General features: G+C 40.0%; 2 protein-coding genes across 7 annotated transcripts in view; both read right to left on the reverse strand.

Annotated features, from left to right (window-relative positions):
* Positions 1–1953: 1953 nt before the first annotated feature.
* Positions 1954–13018, reverse strand: chst12a (carbohydrate (chondroitin 4) sulfotransferase 12a). Of its 3 annotated transcripts, none has more exons than XM_032587951.1 (5): positions 12897–13018; positions 7869–8509; positions 7072–7224; positions 6804–6983; positions 1954–5510 (listed from the first exon to the last, which is right to left on the reverse strand). In XM_032587951.1, exons 2-5 carry the CDS (start codon positions 8235–8237, stop codon positions 4962–4964), a joined length of 1251 nt encoding a protein of 416 aa, XP_032443842.1. In that variant the 5' UTR covers positions 8238–8509; positions 12897–13018; the 3' UTR covers positions 1954–4961. The 3 variants fall into 3 exon arrangements, with proteins under 3 accessions (XP_032443842.1, XP_032443839.1, XP_032443841.1); XM_032587948.1 differs by having other exon boundaries at positions 7869–8520; positions 12897–13004; XM_032587950.1 differs by lacking the exon at positions 12897–13018 and adding an exon at positions 12410–12887 and having other exon boundaries at positions 7869–8520.
* A 1873-nt stretch (positions 13019–14891) lies between these two features.
* Positions 14892–20431, reverse strand: part of card11 (caspase recruitment domain family, member 11) — a 34950-nt gene continuing 29410 nt past the window's right edge. For all 4 annotated transcript variants that reach the window (XM_032587548.1, XM_032587547.1, XM_032587550.1 and 1 more), the window contains exons 22-25: positions 19171–19353; positions 18331–18452; positions 15733–15848; positions 14892–15301 (exon numbers count right to left, since the gene is read on the reverse strand). In XM_032587548.1, the coding sequence (XP_032443439.1) occupies positions 15097–15301; positions 15733–15848; positions 18331–18452; positions 19171–19353 (626 nt within the window). In that variant the 3' untranslated portion in view covers positions 14892–15096. The remainder of the gene's footprint in view (positions 15302–15732; positions 15849–18330; positions 18453–19170; positions 19354–20431) is intronic.

Raw genomic sequence — 20431 nt, forward strand, 5'->3', positions numbered from 1 at the left:
CCATTAAAGTCTTCCAGCGTGTTGATGTAGGCTACGAAAACGCATGATCTGTGCTTTTCTAGTGGTAACAAACTGTCTGATTTAACTGGCTAATTTTAAAATATGTTCAGGTTTTCCCTCAGTGTATTATAGGCCTGGCGGGCCACCAGGCTTTACTTGCGCCCCCACCAGGCTAATCATTGCTCATTTATTTCAGACTTTTTAAAATGTTTGCGTTTTTTAAGACTTTATAGTTGGTGTTCAGGTATTAATCTTCCAATCTTTCAATAACACATAATTATCAAGTGATATTTTCAAATTTCCTGTCAACTTTAAACATGTTTAACTCAAAAACACGACGGGCCGCTGGATGAATGACCGCCCTGGCGCCCATCCACCGTGCTTAGCAAGTTTTCTGGGGAAACCTGAAACCTGAAAACGTTTTTCTGTGTGTTAGCACAAAACTGAACTCACTAAATTATCTTTCTGAATGACTCAGACCAGGGACAAGAAATAATACAAAATGATGTTGCCAAAAAGTGGCAACAAACAAGATTTTATTTATTTATTAAGTAATAAATAAATAAATGAGGTATGTACCTTTAGATTACCGTATACTCTATTCCAACTGAGACATCAGAACATTCAATTACGTAAGTCCAAGATGATTGCACCTAAACGGCTTAGCAGATTTGAATATATATGAAAAAGAAAAATCATAACTAAAACCATTCTGTTGTGTATTTTGTAACTGTTTAAGCTTGAGTGACAGATAACGGACATAAACTCGAACTTGAATAAAATGTCTTTTGTTGGTTTGACTCATCACAATGAAAATCTAGACCAGTTTATAACTTTATCACTATGATCTTTTGGTATGTATTGTGAGAAAATCATTCATTTGTACTATTAAAAATATGGAGTGAAGTTAATTTGTCTTGTGTCTATAAGAGATGATATAGATGAGGTAACGTCAGGAGAGCAAACAGCATTATGTAAGGGAGCGCCAGCAGGCGGCGCTGCAGCAGGAAACTGTGCCACTCGTTTGTCAGTAATGTCTCTTCACCAGCCTGCCTTCAGTCTCCATGGTAACCAGCTGTTGTTCTGAATGAATACTAGCATGGACGATAACTCAGTCTCACACTACAACATTAGACTAACAGCTAATTGCTAGCATAGCACGTCCAAGCGGATTCAGAGGCGTCGCCATGGAGACTGTCTGATAAGTTAAATATACTTATCAGAAGGAAGAGAAGCTTTTACAAGACCTAAGTAATGTCTTACTTAATGTCTTAAGACTATTCTTATCCAACCTTCAATTTGTTCAAGATTCTGAAATATTGTTCTGACTGCTGATATATATTTTCCTGTTCCTGTCCAAATCACATGCGTTTTACTTGAATGGCATGTTTTTATCTATTTTGAGGAGAAATTTGTGTCAACTCTACACCAAATCAGTGATTCCTAATCAAATTATCTCAAATATTTTTGATTTGCCTAAAATGAAGTACTGTGTAGATTTAAGAGAAATCTTTAAGTTACAGTTAGCAGTGTCTGTTTGGTACCAATTCTATGTATTTTTAAAAAATAATTAAAAATAAAATGTATAAAAATCAAAGATGAGTTTTTTTTCTGTGAGCGATAGAAGTGATTTTGAATTGATCCAGTTGTAGTTCTTTAATTTGACCTCTAGATGGCAGTAAAGTCCCGCTAATTAGCATTTAGTTGTGTTTTACTACTGGAATAATTTAAAGAAAAAAAAAAAAACACGCCCAGGGGCCAGCAGACCTGAGGCCGGAATAGCTTAACGTGTGATAAATGTAGATTTTAACATATCAGACAAAACAAACATAGTGAGAACCTAAAAGTCTGTCAATATTAACAACAATAGTATTGTGCTTCATGTTTGTTGAAGGACTTAAAATGTGGGCCGTAACTTGTTTCTGTAGCTCATTTGCAAGAAACAGCACACACTCATATTCATTTGTTTTATTTGAACCATAAATAAATTCCTTTTTTGACTTGCAAACATTTCTGTTTCGATGTTTTTTTTCCCCTTTGCCCATTGACAGAAAGAAAAATAAATAAATCAAAAGTCGGAATTTTACACAGGAAACATCAACAAAGAACATGAATAGAAAACCAAAGGTATGAAAATACAACAGGACTTAAAGTACCAACACAGCAGAGGTGGACTATATCCACACTCGCAGCATATGGCCACAAGATGAAGACAAAACTTCCCCCCAGCCCCGTAAACAATTCTCCATAAAGATCAGATTTAAAAAAAACATTAATAAAGAAACACCAATAGTTGTGTGTCTATCACATCAATGAAGAGTCGGAACAACAGCGACATCCAGCATGGATCTGTGTAGATTTAAGAGAAATCCTAAATCTTAAATGGCACTGAACATCAACACAATGGAGAATCCAAAACAAACGGAGAGATTTACAGCAAAGTCCCACGTTAACAGTTCAGCCGAAAGGCTTTTGTTTTTCTTTTGGTCCCTAAATACAGTTGAAATCAACACGCAGTATATCAAATATTCCTTTTTGTGAGTCTGTGATTTTTAGTACAAATTAAGTCCTATAAAAATACTTTCTTTTTTTTTAAGCTGTGTAAACTTTTAGCAACCAAAGGCACTGTCTTTTCCTCACTTTCATCACCTAAAGCCATCGATTCATTAACACCATAACTCCAGCCTTACATATTTCCTTTTAACTAACACTATTCATGTTGAACCAGCTTTCAGCTGTGCAGGAGTTCATCGAAGCTCAAAGTAATGCTACACAAACAATGCAATGCACCGCATAATAAATGCAGAAGCAACCTGTGGATATCATGTTTAGGGGTAAATGACAGCATATAGTTGCAGTCTGCAGGAAAGCTCAGCGTCATTCGTGCTTCGTTCGTTCTCCAGTTTCGTTGTTTTCCTCTTTCCTTACCGTAGCGTTTATGTTTGGTTTGCTACCAAAATGAAGCTTTTAAAAAGTTACAATCTTAAAACCATCAGACCGTTTCTATGTCTTAAAGTCCTTCTCAGAGAAAGTACTTGAAGCATAAAGTAATGCCCCGCTGCCCCTCCCCCACATGCTGGTGCACACTGCTGGTCAGCTGGCTGAAAGAACGCTACAACACCTTCCCATTGGTTGCAAAAAGACGGAAACCAAAGGTAGCCCTCCATCTTCTTCGTTAAGAGTTACTAAACAAATGTATTTGAAATAAAAGTAGCTCATGTTGCATTTTTTTTAAAGAAAATGTTGAGATTAACAATGTGAAAATGACATTACCTGTCATTTTATTTGCTTTGACGTAACAGAAACCGATAAAGTCTGTTATCGGTGTCGAGGTATAACAAGGCTTACAAAGTTACGGCCTTAAAACCACGAGGGCTTTCTTCCACAGTTTGACTTCAAGACCAACGCATCGCTGCTCCCTGCCGGTCAGGAGGCTGAAACACGACCGCCACACTTCTTCCTTGCTTCGGTTGGGAAAACACTTCCAGTCCTGGTGTGAAACTAAAGGTAGTGTTGTCTTAAGACGACTGACTGAATGCTAAAAAGGGAAGGTGTGAGCAATGAGCACAGCTAAATTCAGTGGTTGGATTGCGGTGCAGATTTTTGCTACTTTTTCACCTACATTATAGGCAGCATAATTGAAAGTGTAATAATAAATATGCTATTTTCTGTGAAATCAAAGATATCCTGTGATTAGCTTTTGTTCTTATTTTGTGTTAGTATCATAATACTGACATTTTTACTCAACATTTTCATACATTAAGAATCTCTTAACTGCACTTTTCTCATTTTGTACCCACTTGCACACGTACTTTTATATAATCTTCTATAAGTTACTACATTGTATTCATGATCCGCTGTGTTTAAGTGGCTCTATAAACCTTAGAGCGTCCTCAGAGTCATTTTAGTTTAATCAGGGAGTGAAACAGTTCAAGTAGAAACTATAAAACCAAAAGTAAGTGGAAATAGGATGGAACATAAAATCTTTCAAAATATCCAGCAAGTTTACATGATTCTGTAAAATACTACTTTTACCAAGGGAAGTAAACTTAGAAGCAATTGTTATGAATATTCTAGCGAGATGGTTTGTTTAAGGTCATGAAATGATGACGGCGTGAGTTAACCCAGACCTGCCTGGAAAGGAAACAAAAAGCAAAGACACAAATGAGAGATTTCCCTTTGAAAAAGATTTCTGAAAAACAAGCAGAGGCACATCTGTGCATTAGTAACCGTAAGAATATGTCTGAAACAAGCGGAGACAAACCCAGGTCACCAGCTGCCTGCCGCTGTGCTTCCTTATGCTGAGGCTACATTGTGGCAACCGGCTTTAAAACTAACCAGACGCCAGCAGCGGTACTTCATTTCCAGGACATATTTTGCTCGCAGAACCTTGTATGGCTGATATAAATTAATCAGCCCGGTTCAATTCACGAAAACGTAAAGTGTGAATACGAGGTAAAAAAAAAAGACTTACTTCAACATAAAATCCCTTTCATGCTTAAAAACATTGCACTTTAAACAATGTGAAATAAACTAGCTGACTACTGATAGTGCAGTGAAAATGTAAGATAATCTAGCAACACAAAAAAAAGAATCTAATTGTCCAAAGCGAGCAATCACAACCAAAACGGTCTCTGTGCATCATTTTGTTTTTTAAACAGAGTGCTACCAAAGTATGTGAATTTAGTCACAAAAGTGGGCACAGATGGCATTACATAAAAACATGGAGGTTAAAGTCCCTAAAGAGGGCAGAGGGACAGACATCTGAATGTGACTTCATGCTTCTTCTGTGGTTTAATGAGGCAGAAATGACTCCATGAGTGTTTCTAATCATGTGCACATTCAGTCCAGCAAAGACACGGCGGGAGAAGGTGTGTGTGACGCCTCTCGCTGGCCGTTGGGGGTGCGGCGCCCGCTGTTGTGATTTTAAAAACTACATTTCGCCTGTGCGTTTGCGTGAATCACTCATTGAGGATGGACTCTGGCCTGTCGTAACCAAAAAGCCGGAAGTCGGGCTCGTAGAGCTTGTAGAGCTGCCGGCGTGCCTCCACAGGCACCGGACCGAACCAGTCCGTCTCCCAGCTGCTCGCTGTCAGGTTCCTCTGCGAGGTGGGGAACTCCACCACATTGTCCACCCGCAGCAGGCGCAGCAGGTGCTCGGCGTCCTCCTCTGCCGTTTCCAGGTGGCCCACGAAGTCGTACTGGATCTGGCACGGGTGGCAGAGGCGGTACACCTGCCGCCAGTGCTCGTTGAAGGGCATGTCCTTCTCGGTCTGCGGGTCCAGGAGGTACTGGGTGAAGTGGGAGAAGGACGGGCGGTTACCCAGAGCGAAGGCCTCGTCCACGGAGGCGGGAGGCGTGGGCTGGTTGGCGTAGCGGCGCAGCATGACTTGTGCAAAGTGCCGGTAGAAGTCCTCGTTGCGCATCTCAAATTTGTTCCTGTAGGCGGAGATGAGACGCACAAACGGGTCCCGCACGAACAGGAACTTTGTGTACTTCTTCAGCTTCACCTGCCAAAGGTAGTTCCAGCATTATTTTAAAATACATCAGAAAAATACATATCAAGGCATATTCTACTACACATTTTAGAGCAAAAAATTCTCAGTAGTCAGGGGAAAAGTAATTCGCAATGACCTGTTTTGATGTTTTTAACGCAGCCTTTGAAAGGAGGCCTTGATATAACAGAATATATATGGAGAGATTTTATATCTGCAACATAGAGGGTGACTACCTATTGCTGCGAACAAAATACAGACCTTTCTCAATGAAACAAGTCGAATGGATGCTAGCTCTTCATATTGGGAATACAGTAATGGAGTGAGCGCTCTCACCTCCCCCAAGATCCTCTAATCATCATGTGATTTGTGAGAGTCAATAGGAAGAATCTCTCCTCTTCCACAGAAAGAGTGCTTCAATTCAAAACGCTTGTTGGCACACGTGATTGAAACGATGAATCGGATAAATCGTAACTATTTCATCATCAGCCAATTTAGTAATCAATTAATCGTTTTCTAGAGCTTACAGACTCAAAAGAGGCCATTTGTTGAAATAATAACAAAAATATTCAAAGTAGTGAAGCAAAAACTGTACAAAATATATACATTTTGAATTTAAGGTAAGATTCTACCCAGAACTCCTCAAATGACAGTTCTAGCTTAATCTGACTCAAATTCTGAAAAAAAGTAAAATGAATAAAAATCTCCTGTGAAACACCTTCTGCATGCAGTTATTAATTGCTTAATCGAACAAGTAGAAAAATGTCACTTTATTGATGCGATGTCAAGCAGAAGGGACAGAGCTTTCCACATGTTGATGCTGCAGATACATCCCCTGCAGCAAATGATCAAGAGTTCACTGAAGGGTTTTAGGTGATAAAATGTTTATTTTCTTGCTTAAAAAATTTATTAATTGTTTATTTCCATTTTTTAATTGATTCCTAACATTGCATAAAACAGGCTAAGATGAAAAATCTTCAAAATGTTCACTTTTTTTTTTATCCGATTAATCAGTTAATTGTCAGAATAACAAATAGATTAATTCATAACTAGAATAATCGTTAATCGCAGCCCTAGTGTTAAACATAATCTTGGCTTCAAGTGGAGGAACGACTTGAAGCTGTGGATCGAGGATGCAACAAAGTTTAGGGCGACGATGGGCGGCTCTAGTTGAGAGTTAACAGCCAGACTGCTATGTTCACGACGTTTAGATGTTGGATGTGCTCAAGCGTCTGTTTTCTCAGGTAAGAAAATGCTTTGTGACCATAACACAGTCATCCCAGCATGGCAGTATTTTTCAGAACTGACCTTCATGAGGTGCTTTGCAAACTTGCCGTAGCGCTTCCAGAACTTGTTGAAGGTAAAGTGCATGCTGCTGTTGTGGACCAGGTCCCTGGGGATGGCCAGAGGGTCTCTCTGAGGAGCGCCGTCCTGCTGCAGGCTCTCGCTGAGGACGATCATGATGCGCTTCCAGTTGCTGCACGCCACCTGACGTTGCATTCACAGCAGAGAAACAGATCAACCCGATGTTATAAATGTGACAAAATGTACAACACTGGCTAACCACGTTGCATACCTTGGGAACATAGCAGTAGATAATGCCGTGTCTGTCATCCACAATGAGATGATCCAACTCCTTGTTAGGAATGTCATCAAACGAACGGTTTTTGCCCGGAAACGGCACGCTGTCGTTGGCGCAGACCTCCTGGAGTAACCGTCGCCTCTTTTCCTGATTATTCCATTTGGAGAAACAATTATGCGATAAATATCACATGTTGGTCTTACACTGATGACTTTAGAAAGGGTCAAGCATGAAAATTAAACACATTCAAAACAAGTGTTTTTATTAGAGGTGAACCGACTGCAGTTTTCTGGTCGATCGCAGATCTTTTAAAAGTCTCACCTGTCGATTCCGACCAATAGCAATTTCTCTTGTTGGAAAAATCACTAAATATAGCGAAAAGGTTGCTAAGTTATCCTTTGTGGAGACAGATAAGATCAGTGGGAAAGATCGGTTTAACATGTTAGTATCCGGTGATTGCAGATCATCCAACATTAAGGACATTGGGACAGATTTATTTACGAATAATTGAATTAATCGTGATTAAACAATTATTAAAATAATCGTCAACTACTTTAGCAATTGGTTAATCATTAACTGCAGTATACAGACTCACAAAAAGGCTCTTTGGTGAAAAAACATGTTAAGAACAACAATGCAACCAAAACTGTACAATATATACAGTATATGCACACATTTTGTATTTAAGATAAAATCATGTTTGTCTGTAAATATGTTTTACCCAAAACTCCTCCAGTGGCTTCTTTTCCACCTCTTTCCATCTGAAGCTGCCTGCCAACACCTTAGCTCACCTGTCTCTCCCGTAGCTCCGCGGCAACCGGCGCCAGGTGAATCTTCCACTCCCTCCGGGGGACGTAGCGCTCCTCTGACTTCTCCGACTGGTTGCTGGAGTCCACCGGCACCGTGTCCGTGGGCTCCCCGGTTCCGGGCTCCAGGAACTGGTTGACGAAGGCGTCGATGTCGGACAGGAAGGACGGGGTCCGGGTGGTGTGGGGCCTCGACTGGGGGGGCTGCGGGTGGGGGACCTTGGGGCCCAGGGACACCGGGGTGTGCAGGTAGAGGTGGGCGGCTCCCACGTCGTCCCAGTAGATGATGATTAGGAGGATCATGAAAGCCGAGCCCAGAACCACGAAAATGCGGAACATCCTGGATGTTCCCATAGTGACAGCTGCTTGCTACAGAGTCACCATAGCAACAGACTTATGATTTCGCATGGCGTCTGCACAGCGTTGCCATGGCGGCAGATTGTAACAGATACCTGCGTGTTTTCTCATGCACGGACCGGGGGACGTGGAGGCTCGGTTTTGCTGCGGGGCTAAAAGAAACCCAGAAGCTCCATGCGGGCGCGGTCAGGGACGCATCGGCTTCAGCGGAGTCTGACGTCGGATCGGGCCAAACATGACGGCAGGACTGGAGCCCGCCCGTCAACGACCTGTGGAGAAACTGACACAAAACACACGTTTGCACTCTTGAGAAAAAGTATCCGACGCATGCTGACAAATCCTATTAAATCACATCTGAATTGTGTTCTTTGTCTCTCAAAAAAAAAAATCAAGGTCACACAAATCATGGCAACACCATCAAATGTTTTCTGGTGAAAGATATGAGCAAGCTAATTGAGAGATTTTTATTTTTCAAAGATAATTTTAGATGGCTTCATCAGATTTTAGATTTTAGCAAAACATCATTCACACTATTCATGAGTAGGCCTGTCACAATAAATTTTATTGGACGATAAACTGTCCCAGAAGTAATTGCGATAAACGATAATATTGTTGCTTTGAGACAATTTTCAAGAAATATAATGGTAAAGGCATATTACTGCAAGAACATATTCTCAAAGATTGATCATTTTTTTTTATTTTAGTCTACATTTAATACTGGAAATGGAAGACATATTAAATATTTAAAATAAACAACTAAAATGAAATATGAAGTCTATGTAAACAAAATTGTCCTTCAAAAAAAAGGGATAGTTAAAACCAAAACACCAGATTGAAGACTTTTAACATCCACTTTTTGGAAGAAAGAGAAAAACGATAAATCATGCAAATAAAAATTATTGAACTCATTTTAATTTATCATGCAATTAACTGACTTATTGTTTATTGTGACAGGCCTAATGATATGTTCCTTCTTTTCTTTTTTTAACAGCTTTGCTTGTTGCTATTAGTGTTTAAATAAAACAGCAGGTTTTATTTCAGAATAAAACGCGCCAAGAGATGTGAAAGTTTACTTAAATTACATTTTTTAATTTTATTGTGAATTATTCCAAGTTATATACACTTAAAACCAAACATTTACATACAGTAAATAAAAAGACACACACATATTTTCTTCCTCACTGTCTGAAGTTGTGAAAAGAAAAGTTTGAGGAAGTCTCAGGCGTGATTTATGGTAAGGCTTGTGCTGAATTTAGCATTCTGGCCCCACACCGCTTCCCAGCAGTGAGATCGCAAACGTTTGTCAGATATTTTCAGGTCAGGGGGACTCGGCATACCAAAGAGGGATACGCTGAAGCCCGCAGCAGTGTTTGCTTTAAATGCCACGCCCTCCTCAGATAATAAAAATGCCAGTGTGAGCCACTTTTGAAGGAAAGGCGGTTATAAAAGGTTTCGCAGCCTGACCTCGGCGCACGCTGCACGAGGGAGACACACAGATGCTCACTGTGCTCGCGTGCTAATTAGCTTGGAAGGGTCTGAAGTGGAGGCAGTGTCTGTTCCGTCCCCGAGTCGCATTTCCTGCAGCTCGGGGATAATTGGGCTCCAGTCTTCTATACTTCTCCTTCCTCTTTGGATCAAAAGTCACGGAGCGTCATCCCCCCCCCCCTGCAGCTTACTTCTAAACTTGGAGCTGTCATGCATCATGTTTCTGTACCTCCTCTTCCCCTGAAGCGAAGAGGCAATTATTGACATGGAAACGTCTGTTAGGAGGCAGCAGACATCTCTCCTCTTCCTCCCTACCGACATATCAGCTGCTGTCTTACTATATCGTGTTGTATTTATCATCACCGTCGGCAACAACATGAGTACTCCGGTGCAGTTTGCATTTCATAGACTAGTGGCGCATCAAATAACTTGTCCTGGGTCAAAGTCTGCCCATTTTCCTTTGACCGGCTCGGACCAGGCAGGTCACGTTCTGTAAAATCCAAGTTTATTCTCAGTTTTTCCTGTTTAAAACTCGAATAATCCCATATTTCCAGCCTTCGAATGCATTAAGAAAACAATTTATTCTGAATTACAGATTTATGCTTGTACTGCATAAGTGGGGATAGCTGCAGTAATCTAACTATTTTTCTGTTTTATTCAATTACCTCCATCAAGAAACTGCATTTTTTTTTGTCCTTTTATGCCCCACGTTAATTTAATCTAACTGCTTCATTAAAAACAAAGCTTTCACAAATGAGTCTGTTTGAGGTGATTTTCTGAGTTTTCAGAAGGAAATCCAGCAAGAACATCCACTGAAGCTGGAGTATTTGGAAAAATCTTTCCGTGTTTTGAAATCACCTCTCGTGAAACACAAATGAATGTTGGCATCAAATTCATCCATAAGTGCTATAATAATGTTTTACTCAACATTATTTTCTGAATTACTCAACCACTATCAAAGACTGTGCAGCACATTTTTTTCCTCTTTTTCATGAGTTTTCAGTCCTGGGTTTCCCCCAGTGTATTATAAGCCTGGCGGGCCACCAGGCCTTACTTGCCCCCCCACCAGGCTAAGCGTCATTTATTTAAGTTAAATAGGGCTTTTTATACTCTTGTAATGGTGACAGTAAAGATAGGTTAAGCTAGGTTTAGAGCTGACACATTGGTTGGCTTCACACACACTGCCTGCTCCTGCACCTCTGAATTTTTGTATCTTTTAACATTTTTAACACAAAAATATGGTGCACCACTAGCTGACTGCCCTAGCGCCCCTACCACCGGGCTCAGCCACGTTTGTGGGGGAAACCCTGCAGAAGAAGAAAATATTGAAATAGGGCAAACTTGGTAAAAAGAAAAAGAAAGAAAGCTGAAAATCTGAATCAGCACGACAAAGCAGGGTTAAATTAGGTCACAATAACTGACCAACTAGGTTTAAAAAGATTCAGTGATTTGAATTAGATTTGGACAATATATCAAATTGCAATGCAGTTTTGTTGTGTGTGACATTTTAATAGCAAAGCACTCTTTGAATGTGTTATTTATAAGGATGTAATAACATTTCAGGGGGCATGGATTCAAACTCTGCATGTTAATAACAACTTCAGTTGATTGGATGGACTTTTACTTGGATCCTGATCTTTAATACTGAACTTTAATAACTTTAATAACCACATCAAATCTATCATAAAAACATCAAACTACCATCTAAAAAAATATTGCTAAAATTACGCGACTCATGTCCCCACAACACTCTGAAAAATTAGTTCATGCCTTTGTTTTTAGTAGACTCGATTACTGCAATGGAATTTTTACTGGATTATCAAATAAAGCAATAAGACAGCTCCAGCTTCTCCAGAATGCTGCTGCAAGAGTCCTAACTAAAACAAAAAGAGATCAGCATATCAGTCCAGTTCTAAAATCCCTGCACTGGCTACCTGTTGCTCGAAGAATAGAATTTAAAATCTCCTTGATGGTTTACAAAGCACTTCATAATAGAAACCCAGACTACATTTCTGATCTTCTTCAACCCTATATACCACTCAGACCTTTAAGATCATCAGAATCAAACCTTCTAACCATTCCGAGAGTCAGAACTAAACACGGTGAAGCAGCTTTTAGTTTTTATGCTCCAACACTCTGGAATAAGCTTCCTGCTCACTGTAAAACTGCCCCTACCTTGAGTTTATTTAAAACAAGGTTAAAACCTTCTTATTTGACGTTGCCTATTCTTAAATTTTTGTTTTTTTTTAAACTGTATTCAAAATTGTAATGTTTATTTTTAATCTGTTGTTTTTAACTTTTTTGTACAAGCAGTTTGAATTGTCTTTGGCTGAAAGTTGCTATATAAATAAAGTTGCCTTGCCTTTTACTGTCTTTAAAATCCAGAACAGTAGTGGAAAACAAAGAGACAATGTTAACAATGTTGCAATATTCATCAATAATATTAAAATTTGAATGTTTTTTTCTTTTTTTTTTTACATCAGGATTAATGCAAATAAAATTATTGTGATTATTTCTGCTACTGTTATGAATGTGGATCCATAATACTATATTAAAAGAGATTTTAAAAAGCATCCTGGTTAGTTTTGTGTTTTAATTCTTCTAAATTGATTAGAGAATTAGAGTAATTTAATTTCCCACCATACATTTTCAAAGAGCTTGAACTTTGAGGTCGTGCCACTCACCTTAGTTGATGTCTTTATGAATTTAATTTCCCACCACGTCTGTAACCTGCAGCTCCAGCCCAAACGGGAGCCTGGGCTGACCGCTCGGCTCACACGAATCCCTCCGTCCTGTCCGCAGCAGCCCTCGGCGGATGCCAGACCGGACACAATGCTACCTTTGACGGACGAGCAGCGCCGCGGGAAGAGGCTGTTCCCTCACCCCGGGAGCCCCGAAACCCCAACCCGCCCGGGACCCGCTCGGTTACAGCGTCGTGTGCGGTGCATTTAGGCGAACAAATACGACGAGCGGGTAAAGAAAACACCGAGTTTCAGTGGTCACGATGGGTTTGTCGCGCTGTCAGTGTGCCTAACGGTCAAACAAGTCCAAAGCACTGGGGCAAAGGTGTATGCGGGGGGAATGTGCACCAAAATCTTATGATATTTAGTATTATGGTCATGTTTTTATATAAAAAAAGAACAAAGACATTTAAGAACTAAACGTCCTCACCTCTCTTTTCCCTTTCTGCTCCTCTGGTCGCGTTAGCTGAGCCTGCCCTGTCGGCGCTCCGTGTGATGAGAGCCGCTGTTTTTTTTTTTTCCGTGGGAGATGGAGCGGGATCTCAGAGCGAAACACCGCGAGAGTTGGTAGGCTGAGGTTTTCTGCAACGTGAGCTCGTGAGGAGGAGATAAATTCACTTTTCTGGGTCAGCTCCAGCGTGACATTTCTCTGATCCGGGATGATTCACGTGTTCCCAGCCTTCCCACGGGGGCAGAGGGTTAAAAATAACTTTTTAAAAACCTGACTGCAACATTAAATGTAAAAAAAAAAAAAAAAAAAAAATTGACAAGAACGAGAGAAAAATAATGAACACTGGCAATCGTTATCTTGATTAGGTGAATTAGGTGATACTGAAGACAGCTGATTCGTGTTGTAACCTAATCTGTGTGGGATCGGACATTGTCAAAAAAATTGCTTAGTGTAATCGTTTGGTTTTTTTTTTTTTTGTCCTAGCAGCTGACTTTCTTCCTTAAACACACAGACAGTTTTACAACACAAAGTGGGGGAGGTAGTGCACCAAATTTAGCATTTCTGCTCCATATACCTGATATGAGCCGCACTGGGAATATTTTCCCACATATTTTCCACGCATGTATGATTATTTGGCTTTCTTGGAAAAGTATGTTCCTCAAAATTCCCACTGACCTCTAGAGAACCACGATAAACACTTTAAAAAACGTTTTGATGCTTTTTAAGAATGCTTTTCTTCATGTTTTACTCATTAAAACATAAAGATAGACATCAACAGTAATGTGTTTTCTAGGAACAAGTTTGGACAGCCTTCCTCCTCGTGTTACCACCTCGCTATTAATCTTCGGTGAGACGAGTTTGCACTGCTCCTTGGATGATATATGAGGGGTTTCTTGCATGCGCTGCCTGTTTCAAGTAATTCTACAGATCTGGGCTTTAACTCAGTCCAGGAATTTCAATTGCTTAGTTTTCAGTCAGTCCCTGGTGAATGTTTTGGTATTTTTGGGGCCTTTTATATGTTGTAGAATCCAGTTCTGCTTCAGAAATATTTCCTTTGCAAATAAGTCGCAGGATTTCTGAGCTTCTCACCAATCTGACAACGTTGCACCTTCAACAGCACTCCTTCCACTCATGCACTCAAAAAGGTTTCCTATTTGTAGCCTGTCTGCGTTAAAGTTAGTCAAGCAGCTAGTCAGAATTTCATCTTGAGATATCCTGTAGCTGTTTAGGCACATGTAGGTAACCGTTGTTGTTTTTTTCTTTTACATGTTACGCTTGAAGTGCCTTGACAGGACATGTGGTGGGAAAAAAGAGACTTCTACCAAAAATAAATGCACCATGTCTTTCAGATATTTATTTATAAAAGCTTCTGAAAACCCACATCATTTTCCTTCCACTGCAGTCATGCAGTATTCTGTTGGTTTGTCACATTGAGTCCCAAAAGAACACACTGAAGTGTGTGGTTGTAATGTCGTAGAAAGAGAAATGCAGACATATTCAATAAATTGGAATATGCACTCCACTGAGGCTCGTCTTTTAGATTAAAAGTGGCTTTTGAAAGTAACAATATTTAAGCATGTATTAAATATATTTAACCTTAAGCCCACATTTCTGTATTTAAAATGTCTTATCATTGTGTTTCAATTACCTGTAAGCAGAAAAACATCATAACAGAAAAAAAAATGCTTGAATGAATCATTCTGTGTGTAATTAATCTATATAATGTGTTTCACTAAATGAACTGAATTACCGAGGAAATTTAAACTTTTCAATAATTTTCTAATTTGTGGAATATGACTGGTTTTTACTGGATTGGTCTAACTGTTGTTTCTGTAATGACCCAACCTCGCCACTAGGTGGCAGTTTAATCTTGGTTAAAATCTACCATCAAACGCAAGCGCTGCTTAAAAAACATTTGCCTGCAGCACATCCTGTGTCAGATGTTGGTTTTTTTTAAATAAGGAAATCTTCACATTAGGGTTTTTTAAATCCGTTTATCTTTAGAAAACTGAAATACAATTTTACAAAATACATAATGCATTTGTTTGGGCCTCTAAGACGTGCCTCTTTGAGTCTGACTATAAATATAAAACGAGAGCTACAGTAGATTTACAAGTTTTGTGGTTTACTGCATTTAGCTACACACGTATTTAAATGTACAGACTGGTGCACAAGAGGCCTACAGCAGGTCCTGCTCCACCCAGATTGTCTTCTTCTGCTCCTCCAAAATTCTGTCCTTGATGACCCTTACCAGGTCCTCCATCCCCGTCCAGGAGTCGGGCTCCAGGGTGGCGTACAGGCAAGGGATAGTCTCCAGCTCCTTCTCTTTCGCCCGACACAACCTCACAAAGTCCTCCTCTGACTCCACGCGCAGAGGCAGCTTCCTGTGTGGACAGGAAACAGGAAGGAAGCAGCATTGCGGTGGTGAGTGCGGTGATGTTTGGAACCCAGTATCTCTGATGCCGAGATCGTGTGGAGCTGCAGCGGCCCGTCTAATTCAAAGACGTCACAGAATCCACCCAGAGATACGTCAGAATTTTTTGGTAATTTTACTTAGAAACAGCAGAACCACGGAACAGACCTGACAGTCAGTGTTTTTTTGGGGTTTATTTTTAGAAATGGTTGCATTTGCCCATTTGTTTTATCTACTTCATCTTTCCAGGTAGCTCAAAAAGAAAGCATCAAACAGAGTCGTCAAAGTGTGTTCTGTCTAATCTCCAGCATGGAAACATTAGCTCATTACAAGAACTGACGTGTGTTTGGATTTGGAAAAAGAGGTTTCACTGCACAGGCAGAGAGTTCGTGTTCGACTTACCTTAGCTTCTTGACATTTTTCTCACAGATCTTGACATAAACGATAATGGGGTAGATTTCTCTCCGTAGAAGGTCCTTGACACAGCTCAGCTCGGCCTCCAGCAGGCAGTGTTTACCCTGAAGAGGGGTAGAGAGGAAACGAGGCTTGAAAACAAGTCTACGGGAGTGGTGGCAAACGGCGTGCATCTAATCTATCTGTAGAAGTTAGGAGGTGCTGGTTTGCACACGTGAAGGTGTTGTAGTCTTCGTGCACACGCTGTGTGTGTGAAAGTTTGTGTTTTCTTTAACAGGAAGGCCAGTGGGGGAGCGCAGTGCGCCGTCAAGCTAGTCCTCCACTCTTTTGGTGAACTGATTTTAAAAGGCGCGCTGACGTTTAGGGCCATTCCATGAAATAATTACTAAGCAATAATCTCTGTTCAATCAGCCATGGCAGACCAAGTGTCTTGTTTGACATTTGTTCTGAAAGTCCCCTGTTCCTTCTTTTAAAAAGGGGGAAAAGATATTTTTTAAAAAACCTTTTGAGCAGCATGACATGAACTAGAAGCTGATATGACTTGGCCTCCAAATATGGCCCTGAGAGGTTCATGGAGTTGGAGAAAGGAAGTCCGATTTTAAACTAAAAAGCAGATCAAATACTGTCCCGATTCCTTAAAGCCTTCAAAGTATCTATTTAGCTTAGTGTCAACTAGGAGTCTTCAAATCACAAACCAGCCTCCATGACACTTTTTGCATCACAGTGAGGCGCTAACATCCCTTTGGCTCAACGTGGAAGTACAGTTTGAATAATTAATTAATTTAGTCCTTCTCCTCTCTGGATTTTCCTACATTTATTTTTTATTCTTGTTTCATAAAAGACAGAGGGATTGTAACCTGTGTCCGTCACTCATTGTGACCCATCTCAGAATAGGCTTTCTTGGTTTACTGACTCAAAGAATCAAAGAAACTCCTGCTAATATCTGAAAAATGTTTACAACTTGCACAAATACACAACATAGTGTATCTTCCAAACTCATCATTGATGCAAAAATATAGTTTTATTACATAGTGCTTTATACAAGCCTGCCTGAAAACATACATGATTTCTTAGAGGTTTCAACAATTCAAATTTAAGACTCCTACAGACATTTTTAAGACCATTATCAAAGAAATGTATGAACTTCGCTCAGCCAAGTGCTTATAAATTTGCACTTATACATGATAGATTTAAAAGAAAAAAAAAGCTAGCTAGCTAGCAGACCTGTCATGCAACTTGGAAAGATAAAAAAAAATCCGGCAAGAAAAAAAAACAATACATGGAATATCCATGATTATATAGTCCTGGCAGCACAAAATGTAACACCTATTATGATCAACTACTCCTTACTTTTATAAAGGGGCAATAATAGGCAGTGATGACATCGGACAACTTTATTCAGTAACGAGTAATCTAATGCGTTGCTATTTCAAATCCTGTAGTCAGATTACAGTTACTTATCGAAATCACTTTGTGTTACTATTTTCTTTTGTAATTTAATTTTATTTCCTCTAAGCGTGTTGGCGAGTGACCGCCGTTTCTGTGTGACAGCATCAGCAGGGACCGAAACATAAACAATGGAGGGAAGAGGGAGATGCGCATTTTGTTGCTGGAAAAACTATTTTGAGTTTTGCTCGTCAAGTAAAATTATAATAAGCGGCTTTGGGTTCGTTTTTGTCTAAGGTCCGTAACGCAGAACCTGGACGCTGGAGGGGTGGAGGGGGGTCTAAAATCCTATTTATAGTTTTCCAGACAATAGAAACACACAAAAACAAATTACAAACATTTTTTTTGTACTGTTGTAACCATTAAAAAATCTCCCCTTCAGTTCAACCTTATAAGTGGAGACACATTGTTGATGTTACCATTATAAAATAACTTGCAATTAAGTTTTGGCAAAGATCAATGTAATTTTCACAGGTGGCAGAGCGTTGCTGTTAGCAGCTGCTGAAAGTAACTAAAAAAGTTACTTTTAATGTCACTTAGTCACTTTCCAAATCAAGTAACCAGTAATCTAAGTTATTTTTTCAAGGAGTAATCAGTAATCAGATTAAAGTTACTTTTTCAAAGTAACTATACCATCACTGATAATAGGTGCTTCCCAGGCACCTAATACTGGTAGTTACTTCAATACTATCAAGTAACTATGCTACCGTCAGTTGTTATAAAAATGCCGTATATCAAATATGACTTAAAATAAATTTGTCTTAGTAAATTAACACCTTGAAATTGTGTCTCTGTTTCTTTAAAAACTCCTGCTGGTTCTGAAACTCCTCCTGCAGGAAGTCATCGCAGCATTGCTCCTCTATTAACCCTCTAACAACATTTTTACCAGCGTTGCTCTGAGAAGTAGCTGCTATAATGAGACCAGGTGTTTGCTAACTGCTGCTGGCTAGTCTGAAGGAGCTGAGTGGGTAAGTATCCAAGTATGTTTTTGATGAGAAAACAACACTACAACTCAACAAAGTTGATTTGTCATAATACTGCCCCTTTAAAGTCAATTTAAGACATTTAAGTGGACTCCTTGCATTAATAACCTCAACCTACTTCTTGAAGGCACCAAATGCAGATCGGATAAACACCAACCTTGGCAGCGACAGCTTCGATGATTTCCCGGGTGATGCATTCGAATGTGGCCTGCTTCTCCTTGTAGTGAATGAAGGGCTCCACGTTCTGTTTCAGACGAAACTCCTCCTTAGTTAGGGTATCTGGACACGGAGAGCAAAACGAAAAGACGAGGGGGAAACGTGAATTGAACGTCACACGTCGTGTAAATTTGTGGAGCTCACAATGGGACGCATTCACACCGTGCTCATTTGCTACGCCGCTGCACGGCATCATTTATCACAAGGAACAGAAACTTGAGGTTTTCGCCCAGGGGACTCTCCACGTCAGAAAGTCACAAAACAGACTCTTGACTCGCCAGATGTTCAACCTTCACCGAAAACTTGCCTGACGGCCCCCTCCTCTGTCGGGAAAAGGATGATTTCCCACGGGACAGGGAGGGAACATTTACAACATCTAAATGTTGTAAATGATTTTTTACAACATTTAAAAATGTTGTAAAAAAAACAACATTTTTACAGTGTAGTGTCAGCGTGGCGTCTAAAATATCTGTGTCATTGTCACTGCAGTGCATCGTCACGCTGATTATCAACTAGGCCATCTTCTGTGCTGCGTCTTTTTCTATCTCTGGTTACACTTCTTAACTTTTTCATCACAGTGCAGTACAACACATAAGTTAAATCCCCACGGTGGCTTCTGTTTCTCTAGCATTCACCCACGCACCATACAGGCAGCAACATACTGGGATTACACCCAGTAATCCCAGTGCAGGGTTAAAAGAACAAAAAAAATCCCTTCACAGACAATTAAGTGACATTTCTTACAAAGACTTATACTGCATGCTGTTGATCAGACACTAACCCGGTTTGCAGATGTTAAAGTCCATGGCTGCGCCCATGTTCAGTATTTTCTGGATGATGGTTTTGGCCAGTGCGGCCGGAGTGAAGAGAACCGGTCTTCGCCTTTGGGTCTTCTGAGGCGTGACGGGACTGTAAGGGATCAGGTTCAAACTTCTGCTCAGTTCGTTGTCTGGGTCAGCAGCGTCTGCTTATAGATGACGCACAAGTACAAAAGAGAAAGGAGTGCAATGAGAGACCCTGTTTCTAGAAGGAAAAGCTGTTTACAACCACAGTCTGCCTTTGCATCGTTTTGTGAAGCTGGGTAATTTTGTAGGACTCTAATAATTGTTGCTTGTAGACTCAAAACAATAAAATAAATACTTCTTTTCTGCTACTTGAATTCAATTCTATTCAAATCAATTTATCATCCTAGCACCAATTCATAGCATATCAAGGCACTTTACAGAAGAAATAACTTCAATTCAATCACACGTACACAAATAGTATCCTACTTGTCAATGAGTTAATTATTGAAAGCAGTTAAAAAGTTTTTATCTAAGGATTGCACCGGGTCACTGACTTGCGGCATTCGTCAAGTTAAGTCATTTCAAAGTGAACTTTTGAAATGACTTAAACTTGTTTCAGTATTGGTTAAACATTTAAACAGTGATTTGATGTGTAAAAGGCAAAATGCTTCATCATTACTAGGGCAGTAAAGGAATGAGAGAGCACTTTTACTTTCCCCAAATATCTTCTTTTAGGGACAAATGGGAAGGAATTGTGAAAGTTACCAAAACTAGTCTCCTAGTTCAACATGTTTTATCTCAGTCTTATAAAGTAGGAGGCTTGTCTACCTAATCCCGACGGAGGAAGACACAACATAGTTCATGTCATGACAATGACGGACAGCTGGAGCTGATTCAGCAGCCATAGCAACAAGGTGTTGTTTGTGAGCATAAAGTTTTTCAGGGGATAAGCAACCCATGTTACCATGCTTTTTCCTTTTTTGCGTCATCTGTCAGTATAAAATGGTCCAAGCAGTGCTCTAACAAATTAAGTCAACAACTGCTCTCTCCAAATGTTTCTATTGCATATTTGCTTCTGATAGTTAGCGGTAGCGCTCTGATTCATATAAGTGACAGATTGTATGGCAGTATTTTACATCGCCTTCCACCCGCCACGTGTGCGGGACTAATTAAAGTGACTTTTAAGAAAAATTCACTGTGGACCCATTCAGAAAATTTAAATAGGACAATAGATGTTCTCCGGATACTAATGCAATA

The sequence above is a fragment of the Xiphophorus hellerii genome, chromosome 16 (genome assembly GCF_003331165.1).
Source record: "Xiphophorus hellerii strain 12219 chromosome 16, Xiphophorus_hellerii-4.1, whole genome shotgun sequence".
NCBI lineage: Eukaryota > Metazoa > Chordata > Actinopteri > Cyprinodontiformes > Poeciliidae > Xiphophorus > Xiphophorus hellerii.